Source organism: Schistosoma mansoni, chromosome W, assembly GCF_000237925.1.
Source record: "Schistosoma mansoni strain Puerto Rico chromosome W, complete genome".
Taxonomy (NCBI): Eukaryota; Metazoa; Platyhelminthes; class Trematoda; order Strigeidida; family Schistosomatidae; genus Schistosoma; species Schistosoma mansoni.
In genome coordinates this window covers 52,657,433-52,681,079 of record NC_031502.1, presented here as the reverse complement: position 1 = coordinate 52,681,079, position 23,647 = coordinate 52,657,433, and the positions used below count along the sequence as shown (strand labels likewise).

At 38.4% G+C, this 23,647-nt stretch overlaps 3 protein-coding genes across 3 annotated transcripts in view; 1 reads left to right on the top strand and 2 right to left on the bottom strand.

Annotated features, from left to right (window-relative positions):
• Smp_143760 (putative terminal deoxycytidyl transferase rev1) overlaps positions 1–6,571 on the bottom strand; it is a gene marked incomplete at both ends in the record, with an annotated part of 39,067 nt that extends 32,496 nt beyond the window's left edge. Inside the window, 3 exons of the mRNA XM_018790121.1 lie at positions 2,086–2,254; positions 2,295–2,406; positions 6,521–6,571. Of these exons, the coding sequence (XP_018655495.1) occupies positions 2,086–2,254; positions 2,295–2,406; positions 6,521–6,571 (332 nt within the window). The remainder of the gene's footprint in view (positions 1–2,085; positions 2,255–2,294; positions 2,407–6,520) is intronic.
• Positions 6,572–6,858: 287 nt separating this feature from the next.
• Smp_143770 (putative hspc200) lies at positions 6,859–19,328 on the top strand (the record flags this gene model as incomplete). The annotated part of the gene is made up of 4 exons (XM_018790118.1): positions 6,859–6,909; positions 17,929–18,153; positions 18,184–18,396; positions 18,770–19,328. The coding sequence occupies 4 exons, from the start codon at positions 6,859–6,861 to the stop codon at positions 18,914–18,916; spliced, it is 636 nt and encodes a 211-aa protein (XP_018655494.1). The 3' UTR covers positions 18,917–19,328.
• A 2,296-nt stretch (positions 19,329–21,624) lies between these two features.
• Smp_143780 (t-complex-associated-testis-expressed 1-related) overlaps positions 21,625–23,647 on the bottom strand; it is a gene marked incomplete at its 5' end in the record, with an annotated part of 3,577 nt that continues 1,554 nt past the window's right edge. The window contains one exon of the mRNA XM_018790117.1: positions 21,625–21,834. Coding sequence (XP_018655493.1) covers positions 21,764–21,834 — 71 coding nt within the window. The 3' untranslated portion in view covers positions 21,625–21,763. The remainder of the gene's footprint in view (positions 21,835–23,647) is intronic.

Here is a 23,647-nt window from a genome sequence, read left to right as displayed (position 1 = left end):
GCATCATCATAAGGAATGGATCTCTATGGGAACCCTCAACAAGATTCAAGAAAGGAAGAACAAGAAACTAGCAATTAACAACAGCCGAACACGAGCAGAGAAAGTCAAAGCACAAGCAGACTACGCAGAAGCAAACAGGGAAGTGAAGAAAAGCATTAAAGCCGACAAGCAGAAATACATGGGAGAACTAGCAACGACGGCGGAAAAAGCTGCAAGAGAAGGGAATATGAGACAACTGTATGATACAACGAAGAAATTGGCAGGGAGATATAGCAGAGACCAGTCAAGGACAAAGAAGGAAATACAGTCACTGAGATTCAAGAACAGAGGAAAAGATGGGCAGAATACTTCGAGGAACTGCTGAATAGACCAGCCCCATTGAATCCACCGAACATCGAAGCAGCACACACTGACCTTCCTATAGATGTTACTCCACCAACGATCGAAGAAGTCAAGATGGTCATCAGACAAATCAAAAGTGGGAAGGCAACAGGACCTGACAATATACCAGCAGAAGCACTGAAGTCAGACATTGAAATAACTGCAAATATGCTTCACCTTCTATTCAAGAAGATTTCGGAAGAGGAACAAGTGCCAACGGACTGGAAAGAAGGATATCTCATCAAGATACCAAAGAAAGGAGATATGAGCAAATGTGAGAACTACAGAGGCATCAGTTTGTTATCAGTACCAGGAAAAGTTTTCAACAGAGTGCTGCTGAATCGGATGAAAGACGCAGTAGACGCCCAACTTCGGGATCAACAGGCTGGATTCCGTAAGGATCGGTCGTGCACAGACCAGATTGCGACACTACGGATCATCGTTGAACAATCAGTTGAGTGGAACTCATCACTATACGTCAACGTCATTGGCTATGAGAAGGCGTTTGACAGAGTGGATAGGAGAACATTATGGAAACTTCTTCGACACTATGGAGTTCCTGAAAAGATTGTCAACATTATCCAGAACTCATACGATGGACTACAGTGCAAAGTGGTGCATGGAGGACAGCTGACAGATGCATTTCCAGTAAGGACCGGAGTCAGACAAGGCTGTCTACTCTCCCCATTCCTCTTCCTTCTAGTGATTGACTGGATTATGAAGAATTCGACATCTGAAGGGAAATACGGAATACAATAGACTTCTCAGAATCAATTAGAGGATTTGGACTTCACAGATGACCTAGCCCTCCTCTCTCATACACACGAACAAATGCAGATGAAGACCACAAATGTAGCAGCAGCCTCCGCATCGATAGGCCTCCACATTCACAAAGGAAAAAGCAAGATTCTCAAATGCAACACGGAGAACACCAACCCAATCACACTTGATGGCGAAACTCTGGAAGAGGGGGAAACATTCAAGTACCTGGGGAGCATCGTTGATAAACAAGGAGGATCGGATGCAGATGTAAAGGCGAGGATTGGCAAAGCAAGGGCAGCATTTCTACAATTGAAGAATATATGGAACTCAAAACAACTCTCAACCAATTTCAAGGTCAGAATCTTTAATACGAACGTAAAGACAGTCAGTTCTACTGTACGGAGCTGAAACGTGGAGAACTACTACAACCATCATCAGGAAGGTACAAGTATTTATCAACAGTTGTCTACGCAAAATACTCAACATCCGATGGCCGGATACTATCAGCAACAGCGTTTTATGGGAGAGGACAAACCAGCTTCCGGCTGAAGAGGAAATTAGGAAAAGACATTGGAAGTGGATCAGACATACATTAAGGAATTCACCAATGTGCATTACAAGGCAATCCCTAACTTGGAATCCGGAAGGGAAGCGGAAAAGAGGAAGGCCAAAGAACACACTACGCCGGGAAATAGAAGCAGATATGAAAAGGATGAATGTTAACTGGAAAGAACTGGAAAGGAAGGCTCAGGACAGAGTTGGATGGAGAATGCTGGTGAGCGGCCTATGCTCCTCGACGAGGGGTAACAGGCATAAGTATGTAAGTAATGCTTTTAAGAGTCTGGATTTCTCAATCTCAATGGGCACATACGAATAATAAAAACGGTACTAACTATTATTTCTCAGTATAAAAAGTGACTAGTTTACAGAATACAAAATTACCTGTCAGTAATCCAAGTTGCAGTGACTAACTTCTCATCTGAGAGTTTATTTATTTTCCCATAGGGTAAACGACTGGCAATCACATGAGTAACTGCTGATCGACTGTAGTATGCTTGGTAACGACCTCCATGGCGCATTATTAAATCTCGTAAGACTAAAGCAGGTGGGTCTATAAATACCAATATTAATAAACATTTTGATTATCCAACCCGTATAACCGTTCACATAAATAGAGACACCACTGAATAATGATGAACCAGATTCAGTTTGTTCACTGAATTGTTTTTCTAATTTCGATATCTTAGCACGCATGTATCCACCCTGGTTATAATAATAATAATAATAGTAATAATAATAATAAAATAATAATAATAATAATAATACCAAATTAAGTAAGCATGAGAAACAACAGACAATATTAACAAGATTTTATTGAAGTCCATTTAAAAAAAACCAGTTGACTAAACACTGAAATAACTAATGGATTGGGTGGCTGTTTTTGTTTTACACTTGGAAACTAATTAGCAATGTACAAATTGAATTGTCTTCTGAGATCATATTCAAAAGTTAAGTTTACCGATTTCCTAATAAAAACTCATGAAGTTTAAGACTGTTACTGAACTCGAAAACAATGACAAACATTCCATAATAATTAGTCGAAAAAAGTTTTTGCCTAGTCTTGAATGGACTATTTTAGGCACTAAATAAGAAATTTAAGTACGGAGATTCAGTGCTAATATTTTCTATATGAGATGAGGTTCCGAGATCAAATCTGCGAAAATCTTTCTTAGAAATATGCTGTTGAGCTGCTTTTTTTGGTTTACACGGGTAAACCATCATCAAAATCAAATACCTAGAAAACTAGTTTGTTTTGCTGACTACTAATAAGTAGACCAACTTTCATTTCGTATTTTTTTCAAAAATTTAATAAAGATCAAAACACTGGGAGAACTTATAGTCAAAATAACATCAAATTTTAATTGCAGTATTCAATTTCAAAGAGTAACACTAAGGTAATACAAACTAAAACATTTCTATACATATGGTTTTTAATGAAGGTTGAAAAGAAAATGTGATTCATAATAGGATCTAAAGCAATAGCTTCCTAAAACCTGATGTGGTGAACGACAACACAAGTAGGGACAATCGGATGTATTTGAACACAAAATTACAGAACATCTTACTAAAATCTGAGGACCATGCAGTAAATACTTAGTTTGCAAAATGTCAATCAATTGTCTCAAACTTGGATGTTCCTTTTGCAAATATCAGTCAATTGTCTCAGACTTCATTGTTCCTGCATTTTTATACCAATTGCTTTCTGTTCCCGTTCTTTCCTTCTCGACCTTCTGCTGCCAGACATTCTATTCCTGACTAGCGTTATATACTACTACTAATTATGTCGATATAAGTAGCACACACCACACTGGGACCAACGCACACTTCAAACTTTAACTGATATTTTAATGAATCTTAGTCGAACATATCATAACTTCAAAGAAGTATTTCTATCTAAGCAATTTAATTATTGTACAAATTTCAGAACAAGGTAAGATGGTGTGCTTGGATTGTGACCCAGCAAAATACTAACTGAAAGTTCGAAGCAAAATGACATGTCTTTAGTTTCTGACTAAACAAACGACAGTGACCACTGAACATAACCATAGATTTACACAACAGTCTTCCATAAAGCCACTTTACTGGAAAATTTTCAGAAGAGTATATAGTAATTTAGAGTGTACCTCAATTTACTTGGGAAAGATGTAGGATTAGGGAAAAATTAAATGACTAAAGTTTAAAAACTCTTGACTGTTGCAACTGCCATGTGTCTATCACTAAACATAATGGTAACAACAAAATTCTTTGAGTGAAATAACCAATCAGGCAAGAGGATTGAACAGTCAGATGGAGGTATTCAGCAAAATACTGTGGAGTTAGGCTTCGTGCTAATTATTACTCGTCACCAAATTATGGCTTCAATCTTGAGGAAACCCATACTCCCCATGAGGCTCGAACTCACACTATGCAGCTTCATAGTATGGGAGGTTACAACCGAGCTATCCAGGAAGCAAATAACCTACAAGACTGAGATATTTACGTAGATTGACAATTCAGGAGTAAGTAATGATATATTTGTCCATAGATAAAATTTTATCAGTACTGAACATAGACGAAGATGGTTACTTATCAGTCATGAATCAATCTAAGAGGATCAAATATTAGGTTTCATATGCAGTCATCACGGCGATAGCATCACGTGTAGATTTTCAAAGCCCTTTACTATATTAAACCTGAAAGTCAGTTAACTATTACCATTTCATTTCAAAGTAACCTTCAACCAAGAAAAGGATGAGCAGAATGCACTAAACTTCGTGATCAAGTTAATAAGATAAACGGTCCTCTTGTAATGATGTTTTTGAAACAAAAAGTAACGTCAAGATATAAACTTTTGATTTGCCAATTTACGACCTGTCAGATAGGCAGTCGTAGTCAATATAGGATATTCCATAAGTACACACTGGTTGTATCTGGTATATCTAACATTAAAAAAGGGGGAAACTAAGATGGAATATGGGGTAGAGACAACACAGGTTACGACTGTATTGTTGGTAAACTTTTTTTCATACTAAGTAACAGTATTCTAGAACTATCGCTATCCTAGAAACACGAAACGTAGCTTAAAAACCCTATTGCAATTTTACTTTGTGAACAATGTTACTAATCTCCAACGACAACATATCCCTCACAAGTTCCATGTTATTATTTTGAACCAGTTACAATAAGCCTGTATGTAGTGAGTAGCTGAATGAAAAGCGCCGAATACAACAAATTCACTATATTTTCTAAATGTTTTCGTTATTCTTTTGTCTTAAATTTATGAGAGGAAGCGATTGCAATAAACACTCAAGTGACACGGCTAACCAACTAGACAGCTTAACTTATTTATCATCAAACTAGGAGATAACCCTAACTGAAGGCATATTTTTGGTTTCAAGAGGAAGAAATGCACCTTTACCATTCTTGTACTGCCATTCAGAGTTGAGAAGGCACTGAATTCTGTCAATGTCTTCATCAAACACAACTATTTCATTAGCGTACCTAAGCTCAGTTAGTGGATCTTCGGAAAATAGGTCAATTCCTAGAGGTCAGACAAATTTGTCACTGTTGGGAACATATCTATGGAGAAATAACACGAAAGTTGAGAACTACGTATTCTTTATCAGCCCCGTTTGATCTGGTTGACTTAGATGACTGTTCGCTTGATCAATAATAATCAAGAGAATGGTTTGTAGTAGGTATAAGTCTCTTTTATGACGGCTTTTCAGCGATAAATCTGTCAGAAAACCTTATCGACACCGGAGTCAAATGCAGCCATCACCTCATGACATATAATGGCGTAGTGGTCAAGATGTTCGACTATCAGCCACTAAGTCCCAGGTTTGAACCCCGCCTGATCTACTTCGGTTTGAGCAGCCGGGTCGCACCGTTATCCTTCAAGTTTGGAATGTGGCTTTATTCCAAGTACACAAATCTGTACTAGGCAGTTGGATTATGAAATATGACGACAGCTTGGTTTCTCAGGGTTGCAAAACCTACATAAGAGCAATAATTATATCATCTATATATACAGAACTAGATGTAAACCCGGCCTAGTTTTTTTCAGCCTTATCGTTGCCAAATTCTAATTAAGAGTCGGATGATAATAGTTTAGACTCTATATTAGTCGAACTCATGCCTCGACGGCAATCATAAAATGATTTCTTTCTTCTGATAACTGTAAAAATCATAAATCGAGGTCAGTCCGACAGTCACATCTGACTCCATATTTATTTGGTCAGTTATTCCAACCTTGGCAGGAAAACAAGGTTGTTCTGCATAAACCTGTACGTTCAAATGTCGTAATACAAACTAAGTCTAAAATACATTTCACCTGATAATTAACTAAAGCTGGAGTGATGAAATCCCTAGTAAAATTTTGCAGCCATCGAAAGTGGTACAACTCTTAACATTATGTACGGGGAGAAGAACAAAAGTAGATGCTGTGTAGACATTAAAGTTTCCTAACCGCATGACGAGCTGGTTACGGAGTAGGTATTGTTTTTATTTCCATTATTGCTTGATAACGGTGTAGCTACTATTCTGTGGCTTATAAAAGTAAAATTATTTGAAAAAGAATATTTTCAGAGAATACATTGGAATATGTTTAGAAGGTGATGTAGAACGCATATTTCCACGGCTATAATGATGATGCCTCACTCTAGTATTTTAGGAATATAAGTTACAGTAAAGCAAAACGGTATATAAAAGCCAAATGTAAATTTTATTGCAGAAATAATAATGAAACAGTAGGATTTTTTATTATTTTCAAAAGTTTACTACTTTTTGCAGCACACGATATCTAATAAATTACATTATAATGTTAACAGAAACTTACATATCCCGACCATCCATCGTCTTTGCGGTTTCCTGGGTAACCACGCGACATTTTTTATACCCAGTATCAGTCAACTGTTCGTTCTTATAAACATACACCACTAAACGCAGCTGAAAAGTACGCAAGAAAACAATGAGAATACCAAAGTGAGATGACGTAAAACACCATATGTCTAAAAAGAAACACTGAAGTCCTGATATTTTCCTATCTTTGAAAATCTGTATGGGAATACTTTATTCACACTGAACTCTCAGTACATTTGCCCTCACACAAATCCGGAATAATAAACACCACTAACTGTCACATATTCGGATATGGAATTTCGAATTAGATGTGGGATGAGACGAAATCCTAAAGCACAAATTAGAGCCAAATATGGTAATATTATGGTAAGATGCTGTACAGCTTTTAGGAGAAAAGAACAGCAGTGAAGAAAAGTTTCAGTTGAGATTTTTCTAGTTTGATGGCCAGTAATACTATATTGATATATGTAATAACTTAAAAACGTTCAAAACGTTGACCGTATGATAATTACATTTCACTTGGAAAACAGAGCAGTATTAATATCCTGAAATAAAACTAGTTTCAGAGTGAATATACGACCCTGTCATTATATTGATGTCCATGCTGAAATCAAAAGATATCCACCTATCGTCAAAAAATGTAACATTGGAAAGAAATTCCAAGATTTTTAAAAGCTCTTTTATATGAAGCTGTATTTGTAAAGCGCAAAAAGATAGAAACTATGGTAGGGAAAATAAAAAGTAAAAGAAACATGTTTCATGATACTTAAAAACTTGAGAAAAATATACCAGAAACAAGCTAAACTGTGAAAGTAATACATCTGCCTCAGTGTAAATCACTTAAGTGCTCATCTACCGAAGGCTTATTTCATTATGAACTTCAAATGATAGTAAGTAAACCTACAAAACCAACATGTTTCAGTTCCACATTTTTCATTGGAAGAGTTATAACTCTTCCCAATTCCTGTCGTCATCTGTCAACGACAAAGACCTTGCGAAACTATATGACATGGCTACGCAAAGTTATTTCCACGACATGAGAGACAAAGTACAGAAGCGTCATCGACGGAATAAAGAACACGTATGTACGGCTTTAAAGTGATTATTGTTTTTGCATTATCTATAGGTACACTCTTCCGTGTTCAAGGATATAACCGTAAGTTCAGCTTCAAGTACCTTGTTGTGCAAAACAAGTTTCCTAGATTTAGTAACGTTTTTCTTCATCACATTTTAGAATTCACAAGAATTGTTTGACTCTCCGTAGTCCAACAGGCCTGGTGGAAAGAATGAATACGTGAAATGCCTGGTCCGTGACAATGGCAATTACATAAGGAGCATTGATGCTCTACCATCTGCCAACTGCCCATAACTTTGTACATTGATGAACTTTTTGTTTTCAATAAAAATTTGGAAATTATACCATATTTTACGTACTTTACATTATTCGTGTGCTGTGTTGTGGGAATGAAAGAGAACACAGGAGGCGGTTGCGGTAAATGCATCAGTGTGTATGTAGTGGAAAAGCAGACAATGTAGCGGATATTTAGGCTAATAATCGGCAAGTCGTCGGATGTTTAAGGGAAAAGTCGGCAAGTCGTCGGATATTTAGGGTATAAATCGGAAATTCGTCGGATATTTAGGGGAAAAGTCGGCAAGTCGTCGGATATTTAGGGTGAAAATCGGAAATTCGTCGGATATTTAGGGGAAAAGTCGGCAAGTCGTCGGATATTTAGGGTATAAATCGGAAATTCGTCGGATATTTAGGGTATAAATCGGAAATTCGTCGGATATTTAGGGTAAAAGTCGGAAATCGTCGGATATTTAGGGTGAAAATCGGAAATTCGTCGGATATTTAGGGGAAAAGTCGGCAAATCGTCGGATATTTAGGGTGAAAATCGGAAATTCGTCGGATATTTAGGGGAAAAGTCGGCTATTCGTCGGATATTTAGGAGAAAAATCGGAAGTTTAGCGACATTTGAAAAACAGAGCGACAGAAAAGGGAAATTCCGCTTTATTTCCCCCGGACAGGCGAAAAAGCAGACATTTTGGCGCATTTCCCCTTTAATTACGACTTATTTTCCAATGCATTTTCCGCTTTATTTTCCCTTTGTTCGCCTTTATTCCCCCTTTATTGGTTGTTTGGGTTAGAAGAGCAAATAGGGACTAAATTACCCATATCACCAATCCAAAAGTTACCTATGAAGCTTGCAGGTTTTTTGATATTTTTTAAAACATATGTAAAGTTAATAGCACCGGATCTAGCGCTAAAGCATTATAATGTCAACATTAGAGTTCACTTTGATCTTTCTTGATTCACTTGGTTCTTTAGGTTAACTAACAAGTGCATCAGTCAATGACAAACAGGACAAGGATGTGTTTATAGATATTGTAGGTACATTGAGTAATATCATATGATTTACCACCAGCGCGAAAATAACGACGAACCAACGTTATGTAACTCACTACTTGAAACTTTGCCTAAACTACTTCTCACTGTTTGTTTAATACCCAATGTCTTCGAGACGAACTTGAATCAGTTCATTGGCTTTTTATTCCGGCATCTGGCATCAAGAGAACCGTTGTAGATATTTGACGTTTTTACGTGCCATTAATTCAGTCTTCCAGCTACAATACTCCTTGTGAATATAACTGGTTGTAACGTAAATAAATTCACAAAATTAATAGCTCTGTACGTGTTTGACGTTGGATGCTGACCACATTAGTTTTAATGAAATCACCTAGCTGAAGGCACTTGGTCATGCATCCGCACCAGATCACGAGTGGGAACGCCATGCTCAACTTCTCCTGTGATCGCTAGCCAGTTTAGATCAGTCAGTTCACGATATATTGATAACCTATCAAAAATATCTTCAAACCCTCTGGCTTCTGACTTTTGATTTCACTTGGTGGGTACGATTCATAATAGAAGGTGTTGTTGATTAAAACCTTGTCAAACTACAATACCTGTTACATCTTCAGAACAATGGATTCTGACGGTTTAGCTTCATAATTATTACCAGTTGAGCTCATGACGTGTGCACATATGTCTTCTGATGCTTCAAATCATGAGCTGATAAGTTTGCTGGTGAGAGGTTCACTGAGAGCATGGGCTGAGTGGTAGTTATCAGCGAAATTCCCAAACAGATCTTCACTTTCTTTAGAGATTGACATGTTGCGCAACGCATAGAGAACCAAGTCCATTATGTGGTTCCTTGTCCACTGACTGCTGTCGAAATAAATCCACAATGCTTATAGAAACAAAGAAACACATTCCACGAACTAAATCTTTGGATTGTGCATACAAAATATGACAATTGGAAATAAAGCATACGTAGATGACGGACGTCATCTTCTTTGTTTAGGTAATGGTGATGAGTTAGAAGGTTTATACTCTTCGGAGGAATGCAGATCACTATCATCATCCACATTCTAAAGATAAGCGTCTGATTCTGACGAACTGCGTTCAGGTCCATAAGTACAGACATATCTGACCAAAAAATACTTTAGAGTTGGATCATCATTGTTCTTTTTACATAACGACAGTACAGACTTAGTGTGCGTATACTGTGAAAATAATTATCAACCACAGAAGTCCTATTACTTTACATACTTCTTTCAAACAAGTCCGGAAATTGTCCCAACTTGTAAATCATCGCGACAACATAATATCAGTGAAGATTCGTCTTATATCACTCATCATTACGATGGCAATACTTTCGTTACTTAAAGGATGGACGTTATCAGACACAGTGTAGCTGAACAAAAATCCAATCTTAAACTGTCTTGAATTAACCACTTTTGAAAATCACACGAATTGTTGAGGTGACGCACCAATCGTTTTACGCCGGCTTAACCTTCAAGTGCTCAGTAACCTTCACCAGCAGTGGACTCAGCGAACCCTCAAGCTACCGATCGGTGGCTCTTCTCTCTATACCTTCTAAAATTATGGAGTCCCTGATATGAGATGGTATACACGACTAATTACTATCCTTAATGTTCTTCTCACCCCAACAGCATGGTTTCTGGAAGGGTTACTTTCGTATTGAGGATACAACGGATATTCTAGTTTTACAACTAGCAACCAGTAGTATTTTCTATAATCGTTCGTTCCCAGTCAAATAGAAACCAGAAGTCAGACGAGGAGAGACAGGAAAGATATATTTGATTCGTTACCAATATATCGAGAGACTTCGTTCTTAACTGGCTATTGTAACGTAGGAGATGTGTCCCACGCCGTGTTGCAACGTGATCTGGTGCGGATGCATGACCGAAAGCCTTCAGCTAAACAAGTCCACTTAAACAACGTGGTCAGCATCCAATGTCGAACACTTAATGAGCTATTGATTTTGGGGAATTATTTACAGCTACAGTATAATCAACCTGTTGACTGCAATGGACAGATGGACAACCATCCTTGATCGCAAGGGGAAGGTTGACATCATTTACGTTGATTTTTCAAAAGCTTTTGATAGGGTCAACCATATATGTCTTATCACCAAGCTCAAGAGATTGGGTATCAAACCACCTCTAATTGACTGGCCCACTTCATATCTAAAAAATCGACATTTTAAGGTCAGGGTTAACTTCACTTTCTCTCAGGCTATGGAATGTCTTAGTGGGGTACCCCATGGCTCATTACTAGGACCTCTTCTCTTCTTGATTTATGTAAACGATCTTCCACAACAGGTATCGTTTGACTTATTGCATTTTGCTGTTGATGTAAAACTTTGGAGAAAGATACGCAACCAAGAGGATATACTGGCACTTCAGGAGGATCTGACTCGACTTGAGAGTTGGGCTGACGATGACGGATTTACCTTCAACACTTCAAAGTGTAAAGTAGTCCATCTGCAACATGTTTCAGGCTACAGTTACAACTTAAGAAAGTCCTCTCTAGAAGTGTCCCAAGTGGAAAAAGATCTAGGAGTGTTGGTACCCTACAATGTGAAGTCTTACGCTAACTGTGACGAAAACGCCTCTCGAACAAACCTTGCACTGTTAACATTTAAGTGCATTTTCGTCCAGTTTGACGGGAGAGTTTTCGGCGAGACTATAATTTATGGACGAGCCAATCAGAAGCGTTTGAGGGATCTCAAGGTCACGGCGCCAATTTCAGTACCTGAAGCTCATGTACGGTCGGTTCACAGTGAAGACCTAACAATTAAGCGGCTTCAACAAATGAAACTACTAAGAAGGTCCTGTATTTGTGATCATTAGTATTAAATGGATTGTAGACTTGGTGCAGACTACCGTAATGTTGTCCTTCGATGTAATATGTGTTCTTCAACGCGCGCGTTTCAAAAAGGGCAGTGACTTTCATACTTGTTGTGATTATCGTTGCTTTTGTGTATTTGCTGTATCAAAAGCATTCTTGGTCTACTTTAACTTAAATTAATCTAGTTAAGGTTTGAAATTTTATTGAAAACTTTGTCTCTTGGTTCCTTCTTTTGCATATACTCTGACGCTTGTGCTATTATTGTGATCATATTGTTTTTTAAACCTAATCTGATTACAATGGTTGGTAGTTCATTCAAATGTGGACAGCCGAACTGTTTATTCCCCGTAGATGAAGGGATGCAGTGCGATGAATGCAAAAAATTGTACCACAAGATGTGTACCCGTCTCAGTCCAGCTGCATACAAAAGATGTTCTAAGCCTAACTCGCACTGGCTTTGTATGTTCTGCTGTACTAACAAGACGACATTAATTCAAGAGGCTATGAGCCTATTGGCTCTAGCCTGTAAAAAGAAAGATAGTGGGTGCGCTAGTAACGCAAGCACTGACAGTGAAGACTGTGTCAGTGTTGTAAGTGCTGTTACAAAACGCGCTGAACAACCTACTCTAATTAATGACGAAGTGAAACTTCCGTTACAACCAACGAGGAGTAAATCACCACATGGTATTGACATGAGTAATCATGTATCTTTAGTAGAAATTGAGGACCCGGATAAAACCGTCACCGTCCCCAATAGTCCCAATGCAGCTGTCCTGAATGACCAAAAATGGACCGCAGTAAAGAGGAAAAGGAAAGGAAAAAAAGCTAATGATAAAGCACACTTGGTTGACAAGCCATTGAGGAACTCACAGTCTGAGTCACTCAATGCATTATCGCACTCTGATAGAACGGCAGATCATCATCCTAGTGCGACTGAGAGGAATTTAATATCATCGAATATTATTGTGAGTAAATTGCCAGAGTCTAACGATCCAGATCCTAAGGTTAGACACACCCATGACTTAGAGAGGCTCGGAGAATATATCTGTAGCATATTACCAGATAACACTAAAGGTGTTCAGGTCAAAAAATTAGTTAGAATAGGTAAAAGAGCCGATGACAGTGTTCTACCCCGACCGTGTAGACTCCTTAAGGTAATCTTAGGGTCGGAGAAACAACGTAATCTTCTGTTAAGTAACGCTCGAAGTCACGACAACTCTGACATTCGAATGCGACCGGATGTATCTCTTGAAGATAGAATAAAAAGGAAGACGGCACTAGCTGAACTAGAAACCCGTCGACAAAACGGTGAAGAAAATCTCCGATTGGTGGGTTTTCGAATAGTCAGGTCTTGGAAGCGAATGCTACCAAGGCCTGTGTGGATAGGTCGTTCCCCCTAGGAGTTTTATATGCCAATGCCCGTAGTCTAAAACATAAATTCTACGAGCTAGGAACACTGGTGGACAAATTAAGGCCACTCATTGTAGCTGTGACGGAAACTTGGTTAGTCCATGACTTCGATATCACCCCAGAATTATCCGGATATCATTGTTTAAGAAGTGATAGACATAGATGCAGGAAAGGAGGTGGCGTCCTTCTATACATAGCCAATAGTATAAATATCCGCTCCTCCGTTTGCGAATCCCATGATAGTGGAACTAGTGAAGCCATTAGCTGTGAACTCACTGTCGGATGTTGTACATTTGCACTCGGTGTCATCTATCGCAGCCCAATCTGCTTAGCTGATGACTTTATTTTAGAGCACATTCGGCTATGGAGTGCAAATAACAGATGCTTGATATTAGGAGACTTTAATGCACCTGACATTAGTTGGACTGAGATGACCACGAAATGCTCTATAAACTCATTTGATAGCAGGCTCTTGGAAACAGTAATGGAACATGCACTAGTACAACATGTATCCAAACCTACACGTTTTGCTGTAAACCAAGGTTCTTCTCTGTTGGACTTGGTAATTACCCATGAGACTGAGGATATTGCCAACCTAAATATTCTTCCCCCGTTAGTAAATAGCGATCACGCTGTTTTATCATTCACGTTTAGAGCTAGCGATATGATATACGATCAGATTAAGCCTCGCCCAAACATATGGAGAGCTAACATACCAGAAATTCAGGATTGTGCTACTAAGATAGATTGGTCAGTAGATACTAGCTCATCAGTTGACGAGGCGTGGTCTGTATTTAAAGGCAAGTTTAGTGCAGTCACGTCCCCGTTCATACCATACTTGGTGCCACGTAGACCGAACAATAGTCCACCGTGGATAAATAAAGAAGTTAAGAAACTCCTTAGGCGTAGAAAAAAGCACTGGAACATGTTCATCTCTACTGGCTTAGAACAGTACAGATCTAGTTATCGTAAGATTAGAAATAATTGTAAAGCGTTAATTAGTAGAACTAGACGGTCATACGAAAAACAATTGGTTAGGGATTGCAAACATAGTCCAAAACGGTTATTCTCGTATATAAAGAGGCGAACTCAGAGAAGTGATGGAATACCATCACTTTTGATACAAGAAAATCCGTTAAGTTTGGCAAGAAATGATACCGAAAAAGCGGAAGCTTTTTCGGAATATTTCAGTAAAGTTTTTTCTACCAATAATGAGGAACGATCACCTATTCATTGTGATTGTGGCGACTTGTTGATGGACCCTGTAGTTATTAAGAAAGAAACTGTTTTAAGCCTACTTCAGCATCTCAAACCTGATAAGTCTAGTGGTCCTGATGATATTCATCCTCGGATTATGAAAGCCCTCTCAGATGTTATTGCTGAACCCTTAGCGATGCTGTTCGATATGTCCCTACGGCAGTCCAGATTGCCCAGAGACTGGAAGGACGCAATAATCAGTCCGGTGTATAAGACTGGGGGTAGGGATTTAGTTAGTAACTATCGACCCGTCAGCTTAACTAGTGCAGTTGTAAAACTAATGGAAAAAATTATTCGGATGGCTGTTATAAACTACGTGGAAAGACATGATCTTTTGTCAAAGGAACAACATGGTTTTCGAAAAGGTCTATCATGTTTGACAAATCTTCTCATTGCAAGAGAAGATTGGGCTGAGGCAAAAGATCGCAATATTCCTGTAGATGTCATTTTCATAGATCTAAGTAAAGCCTTTGATAAGGTTTCCCATTCTGGTCTTAAATTGAAACTAGAAAGTTTTGGAATCCATTATGCAGTCATAGACTGGATAAGTGACTTTCTTCATGAAAGGAGACAAAGGGTAAGAGTAAATGGGGCTCTCTCATCGTGGGAACCAGTAAAAAGTGGCGTCCCCCAAGGCACGATTTTAGGTCCTCTTCTCTTTTTACTTTATATAAATGAATTACCAGCTATAGCTAAGTCATCCGTCCTACTATTCGCCGATGACATTAAGATTTGGAGACCCATATATAGTATGTCAGACAGAATAGTTTTACAGGAAGATCTTAACTCACTAGTTGCATGGATGAATGGGTGGTCACTAGAAGTAAACCCTAATAAAAGTGTTGTGATGCAATTAAATAACTATGATGATTCGTATCACTACACATTATGTGGACTAGTGTTGCCCAAAGTAAGAAACTATAAAGATTTAGGAGTCATACTAAGTAATGATCTCAAAACAACCAGTCACTGTAAGGCTGCTGCTGCAAAAGGCTATAGGGCATTATGGTCTATTCGTAGATCTTTCCGGTATCTGGATGGGGAAATGTTTAGATTATTATACCCAACTTTCGTACGGCCACATTTGGAATATGGGATTCAAGCAGCGAGTCCTTGTTTCAAATATGAGGCGGATATGTTGGAACGAGTCCAACGCCGCGGGACAAAAATGGTAAAAGGCCTATCTAGCCTATCTTATGAAGACAGACTGAGACACCTCAACTTATTTCCGTTATCTTACCGGCGAATACGGGGTGATCTAATATTGGCATATCGAATCCTGAACGATGACCTTGGTACTAACATGTCCTATCTTTTCCTCCCGTCTAGGGCTGAGCATTTGAGAGGACATTCAAAGAAAGTCCAAAAACCGAGATCAAATCGTCTACGTCTGGAGTTTCGTTTCTCGCACCGAGTAGTGAATTACTGGAATTCTCTACCAGAACACGTAATATCAGCACCTTCTGTTGATATATTCAAGACGAGATTGGACCTCCACAGTGTAACAAACTGCAAGGATTAAAATAGGTCACTAGACCTTCTATCCTTATTACTGAAGACTGAAGGAAGACGTTTGCTAGAATACGAACCTTTATCACTCGATCCAGATTGAGAGTAAGGCATATTATAATACTTGCCGCCAACTGTATAATAAAAGTACCAGTAACATTGTCTGCATTAATCGCAGATGTTACTGAAGCTTCGGCTGTGCAGAGGTATGACTATTGTAGGGACATATATGTCTCTTTATTATGGATACATCCATAATAAAAATGGTAAACTTACACAGTCGGAGCCGTATGGATGAGTTCCTCTACCGTATGCATTACGATTTTGGAACCTTTTTCTAACGTTGACAAGTTTTTGGACCATACGAAAGAAGTGTGTCCACTTTAACTATTTGTTGTTGTATAATATATTTTTACTCCATGCTGACTGTTTACTGATTGGCTAACATTTTTCAAGGTCACTTAATTTTCGTTCAAAGGTCGTCCATAAATTATAGTCTCGCCGAATTTTCCACATAATCCTCAACAGTTTTATTCATCCCCATTTAGAGTACGGAAACAGTATTTCCTCCTTCTCTCCAAAAGGATAAGGACACTCGAACGTATCCAACTTCGAGCCACGAACTCATTTCGGGACTCAAATTTAAACCTTATGAAGAGCGCATCCAATCACTAAACATTTATCCATTAGGGTATAGGCGTCTTAGATGTAACCTTCTTATGGCTTACAGTATCCTTAACACTTCTGGACATCCCCTCAAACATCTACTTAAGCTTAGTCCCAATACAAACCGAATAGGTAACACCCAGAAACTGTAAACCCAAGATGGCAGAACGGACTGCAGACACAACTTGTATTCTTCAAGAGTAGTCAAATGCTGGGATTCTCTGCCGACTGAGCTAGTCCAAGTGACTTCGGGGGAGTCCTTTGAGAGGAAACTTGACATATTCTTAAGGACTAGGGATAACATCTTATTATGATTTACCAATTTCTTCTTTCCCCCATATTATCGTTAATATACCTGTTTTTTCTGTCAGTTTGATGTTCCGTCTAAGGATTGTAGGATAACTTCCTCTGTATAAAGAAGTATAATCAGTGTTTTAGTCTCAGATTTCTGAAGTAATTAAACCTTGATTAGTAATACGATTTCCCTTAGAATAGCGTCAACACATCACTCCCATTAGCATTGGATTCAAGGTATGCATGGTGTTCTCATTTGAAGAGGGGGAAATTTGCTATAAATCTCTCCCAGTATCTTACAGATTACAACCACAGGGACGTCTGCATTTGCTTTTGTGCGTGCTCTGCCCTGGTGTATTGCGTTAACAAGATGATGTCAAGTGCTGGTAAAGGTATGAGGGCGGTTCTCACCTCCCGGTTGCCCACACCATTGAAAGATATCTCTTCTTAAGAGACTGGATTAGTGGAGATCTTAGCAACCTGTGAGCATGACCACATAGTCCAACGGATAACTGCTTGAAGCCGGTCGCGCACGGCCTTATGGGAAATTTTTGATGTGTTAGCTCCGCACTTCAAAAGCCTTAACGCCGGAGACGGGAATCCGTGGGGTAAGGTGTGACATTTTCCAGTCCGTTTCCTTCCATCGTGAGAAGGCACCGTCGCTGCAGATGCTGGCTGTCCGAGGGAAACACTTTACTGCTGTCACCCCCAACATCCAGCAGTACGACTTCGCCCTCGGATGTTAAGTTGCTGCTTCTGATCCAACCGACCTGCTTAGGGTAGTAGGACCTAAAGGAACAAGTGTTCCACTCAATATAGCTCAGTCGAGTCATCACGATAACCAAGCCCAGCTACCATATCAAGGTAGCAGCTACGATCGGGAATGGGGTGCCTACTTACTATTCATAGCGTCCACTTCCTGTGCGAATATGATATTTCATATCTCATGAACCATAATCGATTTAACTGTGCAAAGTGTTATTGTTTCTTGGAGAATTTAGTCTTTTTGGTTCTTTTTTGTCACTGACTTTCAGCTTTACCTCAAAACTGATAGAATTCAGCAGCGAATGACTGAAAATTCACATTCATGTACCAATCATACAGCGTTATATCAATCAACTCATCAAGATTTAAGTGAAATGGATTTTGAAAGAGGGATTTTGGGTGCTTCCACACGTGGTGATATTGATCGCGTCCGGAAATTATTAAATAAACATATTAATGTTAACATACCAGACAGTTATGGGTATACAGCTCTGGTAAGTTAAAAGTGATATCTTAATTACTAGCATTATGCTGCTAGAAATAATCATGAAGATGTTTGCAAAGTATTATTAGAAGCTGGGGCTGATAGTTTCGCAAAGACAAAGAATGACGGGGCTACACCTGCACATCGAGCAGCATATGCGGGACATCTTGGTATTTTAAAACTGCTCGTCGGCAAGGGAGGAGCACCACTACTAGAATCTCGTGATAATTGTGGTAGGAACTGCTTGCACCACGTAAGTAGCCATATCCTTCATCCAGGGTTTATTTTCTAAAGTATTTTACATATTAAACGTACTACTAGAGTCATTGAGTTTTGTCCTAGTGTTGCAATACCAATTTTCGTGTAAATTTCTTGTTTAGTTATGCTTTTCACCTCTCTTTGTATACTGAATATGGATGTTTAAAATAATAAGTGTTTAACCTAAGCTTAATTATGTTCAGTGAATCACTTGTATCCCAGTACTTTCATCTGTTAAGATGGTGATGTCATAAGATGTACTTTTTGAATCCATGTTACTTAAGATCAAATATTAACAGCATTAATCAATCTTATTAAATACTTTCCGCGGATTTGTTTATTTTATAAATTCTTTCATTTGTTTTCAGGCGTACCGAGGGAAGCATAAAAATATAATAGATTGGTTATTGGAGAGCTATCCTAATCTGTCTAGTACTAGAGACAACAATGGTCTTCTTCCAGACTTCGTTGGTCAGTCAGCTAATGAAATGCACTGTCATGAATTAAATGTATGATCTATGGTAGATAAATAACTCACATTAAGGCTTTTCCATTTTTTTATATCCAAACCTGACTTTGCTTATAACTACTGTGTATGTTCATCACCATATGTTCATTCCCATATCACAGACTTAATTTTTAGAATTTTTTTCATTACTAAAGTATTACTCTGTGAATGGTATTTGTATTGCTACTTAATTACTAGATAGTAATGTCTTTTTATGTAGTTATATTTCTCAGTGGTACTTTAGCACAGAATATTTCAGCATAAAACAATTTACTCTAGTCCAAGCTATATACTTGACACTGTGGTTTAAATTCTATTTGACCTATAATATTGTCAGCAAGGTGGTAACGTTAATCATTTTCAACAAGATGGTTGGTTGACTTTATTCAATATTATATTTTGGTACAATATAGAGTTCTCAGCACGAGGTATTTTAACAAGTCTTTTTTTACCAAAAAACAAAAGGTGAGGAAAATCTGAATCTGTACATTTTAATTAGAGACCTATTTAAGAATACAATTTACTGACTAGGTCAACTCTAACAACCTGATGTACGTACGTACGAAGTTCTACGTTGTGACTGAACAACCTATTCGTCACAGAGTATATTTGCTAGGCAAGGTATTACAGAACTTTTATACATTTGCTTGTGTGCATGAATTTTAATGTATTGACATCTCGTTCTACCAGAAGATATGCAAAGAGAAAGATATGAATGAAGTGGATGGTTAGTATCTGACATGATAACATCTGCCAGGAGTTTGCAAGACTTAAGATGTCTATCCACAACCATATTAATAATGACCTCAAAAGATTCACCACACACCTTGCTAATTGCCTTCAGCATTCTCCACAGTGCAGCAAAGTCTTTTCTCAAAAGCCCGGGAAAGAATAATGGAAAATAGTAAAGAATAATAGGTAGTATGCAGGAATTGATGAGTCGTAAGAGTAAATGTCGAATAATCCCAAAAGCATGCAGCCTCTTTGTGTAGTAAGTCAAACGGTAAACGTTTTTCGATAACAGTAAAACATGATAAGACCAAGAGAGATCAGATCAATACTGTGGATAATAAACCTAAGGCTACTTAGGATTTACGTCTCACTAGAAAAGGCCTCACAGTCGTTGCAGCTCTGCTCAGAGTATGAAACTAGTCTTGTTTCCCTTACTATGTATGTCCATTCATTACTGGTACTATCTAGTTGATCTACTTTACAAGGTCCATCGCTATATGTAACGGTATTTGTACTGTAAACAGCAATGTTTAAGAAGCAATAACCGTATTTCTGCGTAAGTTACAGAAATGGACGTTTTGAGATGTTAACAATAATTTTATCGTCCTCATTATACCAAAAACACGTTATCAGACCTCATTATTGCCTGCATAATGTAGTCATGGGATGCAACACTCCCTCTGGAGAACGGCGTTGAGTACAGAAATATATCCAGTATTTTTAGCTCGAACAGTCGAAGTTTTCCTAAATACGACAGCGCCCCTGTAAGTTATAGCAGTCCATCTGACCTTTTATAGTGTGGTATCAAAAATAACCTGGTGCCTGCCATAAAGAATTGATGAGTGAATATATGAAACCCCCAACTATTTCTGGTGAACCACGTAAGGTTGCCAACGTCAAATTTCCTGTCCTAGGAGTACTTTGCGTTTTGACAGTTCAAGCCAGGTCCTATACGGACGATGAGCACTTATCGACTAATTTTGATTTGTGACCTATATGGTATCACGTGGCAAGACAACAAATTCAAGGTCGAAGTTTATATTCAGACGCATTTGTGCCACCATTACATTCGTTTTCTAGAGTTGTCTCCAAAGTATTATTGATGTGTAAGCCAACGATTAATTGGGTTATTCTGCTTAATTCCTGCTGTCAAAAAGGAGTAGTAGAGACTATTGGTTGAATTCCATCACTATGCTTGATGTGTTTGCTGTGAGGGACTTCCTGAATGTCAAAATACTAGACAAACCTTCCTCCACCAGACAGTCTTGTACGACCAATAGGAAACAACCTCAATATAAAATTACGGGACACTAGTCGGTCTGCAAGTAACTTGGTACCAACCAAGCGGAAAGTGAAGACCTGGTCACTGCATCGATCACGTTTTTTCGCATAATCGGCACAATATGGTGGGAACTAGTACTTTCGCGCTACTGGTAGCGGAATTTATGTCTTAGCGATTAAGATGCCCCTTCGAAGGCAGTTACAAGATACCAACTTGTCATTTTTTCAAACATCACAATAAACAAGAACATTGCTTCTGGGTAGTACTAGCCAGCCAACGAAATATGTTGAGGGGCGTTTTGAACAAATCTAAATCAACGACAGTTCTTTGAAGCACAAACACCCCCAATAGCCTTTTTTCCATACTACCAGGTAAACAGGAAAGTGTTTACTGATTTCTTTGCAGATATTAGGAACTAATCAAAGATGGGAAATGGAAGTACTTATGGTTTTGACACTTTGTGATCCTAGAATTAGAAGAGGCTGCTTGCAAAAGAATATAGTATCGGCAGGAATACTCTGAAAAACACAAATCAGTTGATATGCTTTGTTACTAATTGCAAGTCGCGGAGTGCTGTTGTTAGTTAACACGTTTTTTGTTTATATATCTGGATATATAACAATCTCAAAGAAACAATTATGATACATAATCTGTTTATTTAGCATAGTAACTCAGCTGAGCGGCGGAAATACTCAAGTAAACTGTGTCAACGAAAATATTATAAAGTTCATATCACGTTAAAACCCCAAAAAAGCCAATGTTCGCCAGTTGTTTAGAATACAGACGGTCTTAATACAATCTGATTAGTTGTTTTGAAACTATTTCTTTGGTCGACAAGGATTATATTGCTAAGCCAAACACTGTAACGATAAAATACATAGACTTGTTTTCCCATTTTACTGTACAACTCCCTGAAATACAAAATAGTAATGATTGGTATGAATGTTAATGTTACGTATGTAGCAGATTATCATAAAGTCTACTGTTCCAGTGAATCTTTGTGCTGAAAATTCACGTCCTACTTTAACTTAACTTACACAATAAAATTTGCGGATTTCATCTCTAAGCTTTGTTCAAACTCTTAGACGGAACTGAATTGAAGGTTTTTGTCCCTGAATACACAGTCCAACAATGCCTTTCCTTTTCTTACAACATACATAAGAAGTACGCTATAACTGCCTGAATAGTTTCGTAAGGACTTGTAGCAGTAACGATACCCGCTGTTAAAAATGCTAACGTTACAAATAAGCCTTATATGAGGCTACAAATCACGATTACAGATACAGTCGATGCGGAAGAGGTGGCCAGTAACAAATGGGCCTTTTAATTATCTGCCGATAGACTAGTCACAACGACCGCTTTTTGCGTCGTTACTCTACTAAGCGCTTATCTCTGACTAACACCAACAAAAAACTATTTCATGACCGCAACATTAGCTGGTAAATATAGACAGAATTGTGGTTAGTTAAGGTGGAGTTTTGGCAAAGGGCTCTTGTTCTTCAGAGAGTTTCTAGCAGTGGATTCGTTCGTGAAAGGACTGGAGAATGTTGTCGCCCCATACATTATTTTCAGTCAAGGTTTACCTTAACATATTAAAAATTTCAGACAAAATGTTTAAAAAGGACCTTTCATAATATGGTGCATAGCGATTTATGTAGTTCACATCAATCCTGTAAAATTAAGGCTCCGGTGAATAAGAGGTAAAAGGTAGCCACCAGTGGTGATGAGTTATCCGTAAATTTACTGAACGATTGACTTTCGGAAATATAGGTAAGATTAGGTGTTAAATAACCATAGCATCAAGACACGATCCATTGGTCTAAATAACACTACTCTTATAATCCGTATTTCGACATCCAGCTACTGTTTCCCAACCACAAGATCAAACAATTACAATGAGCTGACTCAAGCGAGATGTGTCCACCGCAAGACACAACGATGGACATTTCCTGAAAAAGTAAATGACTTGACAGTTTTTGGCTTGAGAGATAAACATGTATGCTGATCATTTACTAATTACTATTTTGTCTCATCATGAATGAGTCATTCAAAACGACTTTCACATTATGTGACAAACTTTTACCTTAACTTTCGATTTTACATGCATCTATCAAAGTTAAAAGGAACGAACGTATTCATATCTCAAGCTTAGGAGTAGGGTTTTATTTCCAGGCTATTTTCCGTTGCAGCTTTTAGATAATATCAGTAAATGTAATCTACGTGGGTTTCAGCAAATCTTTCGACAGGATTCCGTATGACAGCCTTTTACCAGACATAGAGGACTGATACCTGCTTAAGCGCATCGAGGAGTTTCTTACTGACTGCCGAGAAAGTACGAATTAACTAGACTGTTTGAAACAAGCAATTAGCGGGTTACCACAGGGCTCTGTACCAAGTAATGTTTTATTATGTCAATGAACTTCCGTATATCATCGTATCTTTAATGTCACTTTGTTTTGATAACATCAAAACAAAGACGTAGCACAAGATGAAGATGTAAGAACAGTCTATCACAATTGATTGATCACTGGGTGGTGATCAATGTCATGCGTGTTAAGTCCTTCTTAGTGCTGATCGAGTGCTGTCGATCAAGTTGCAATGTGGCCACTAGTCTAGGCGGCTCGACACTGCGTGCACTATATATTGAGATAAGATGGTGGTTGGAGGTGGTCAACAGGAAACCCTGGACCCGCGTTTCCTGCTACTTGGCACTCGTCAGCAAGG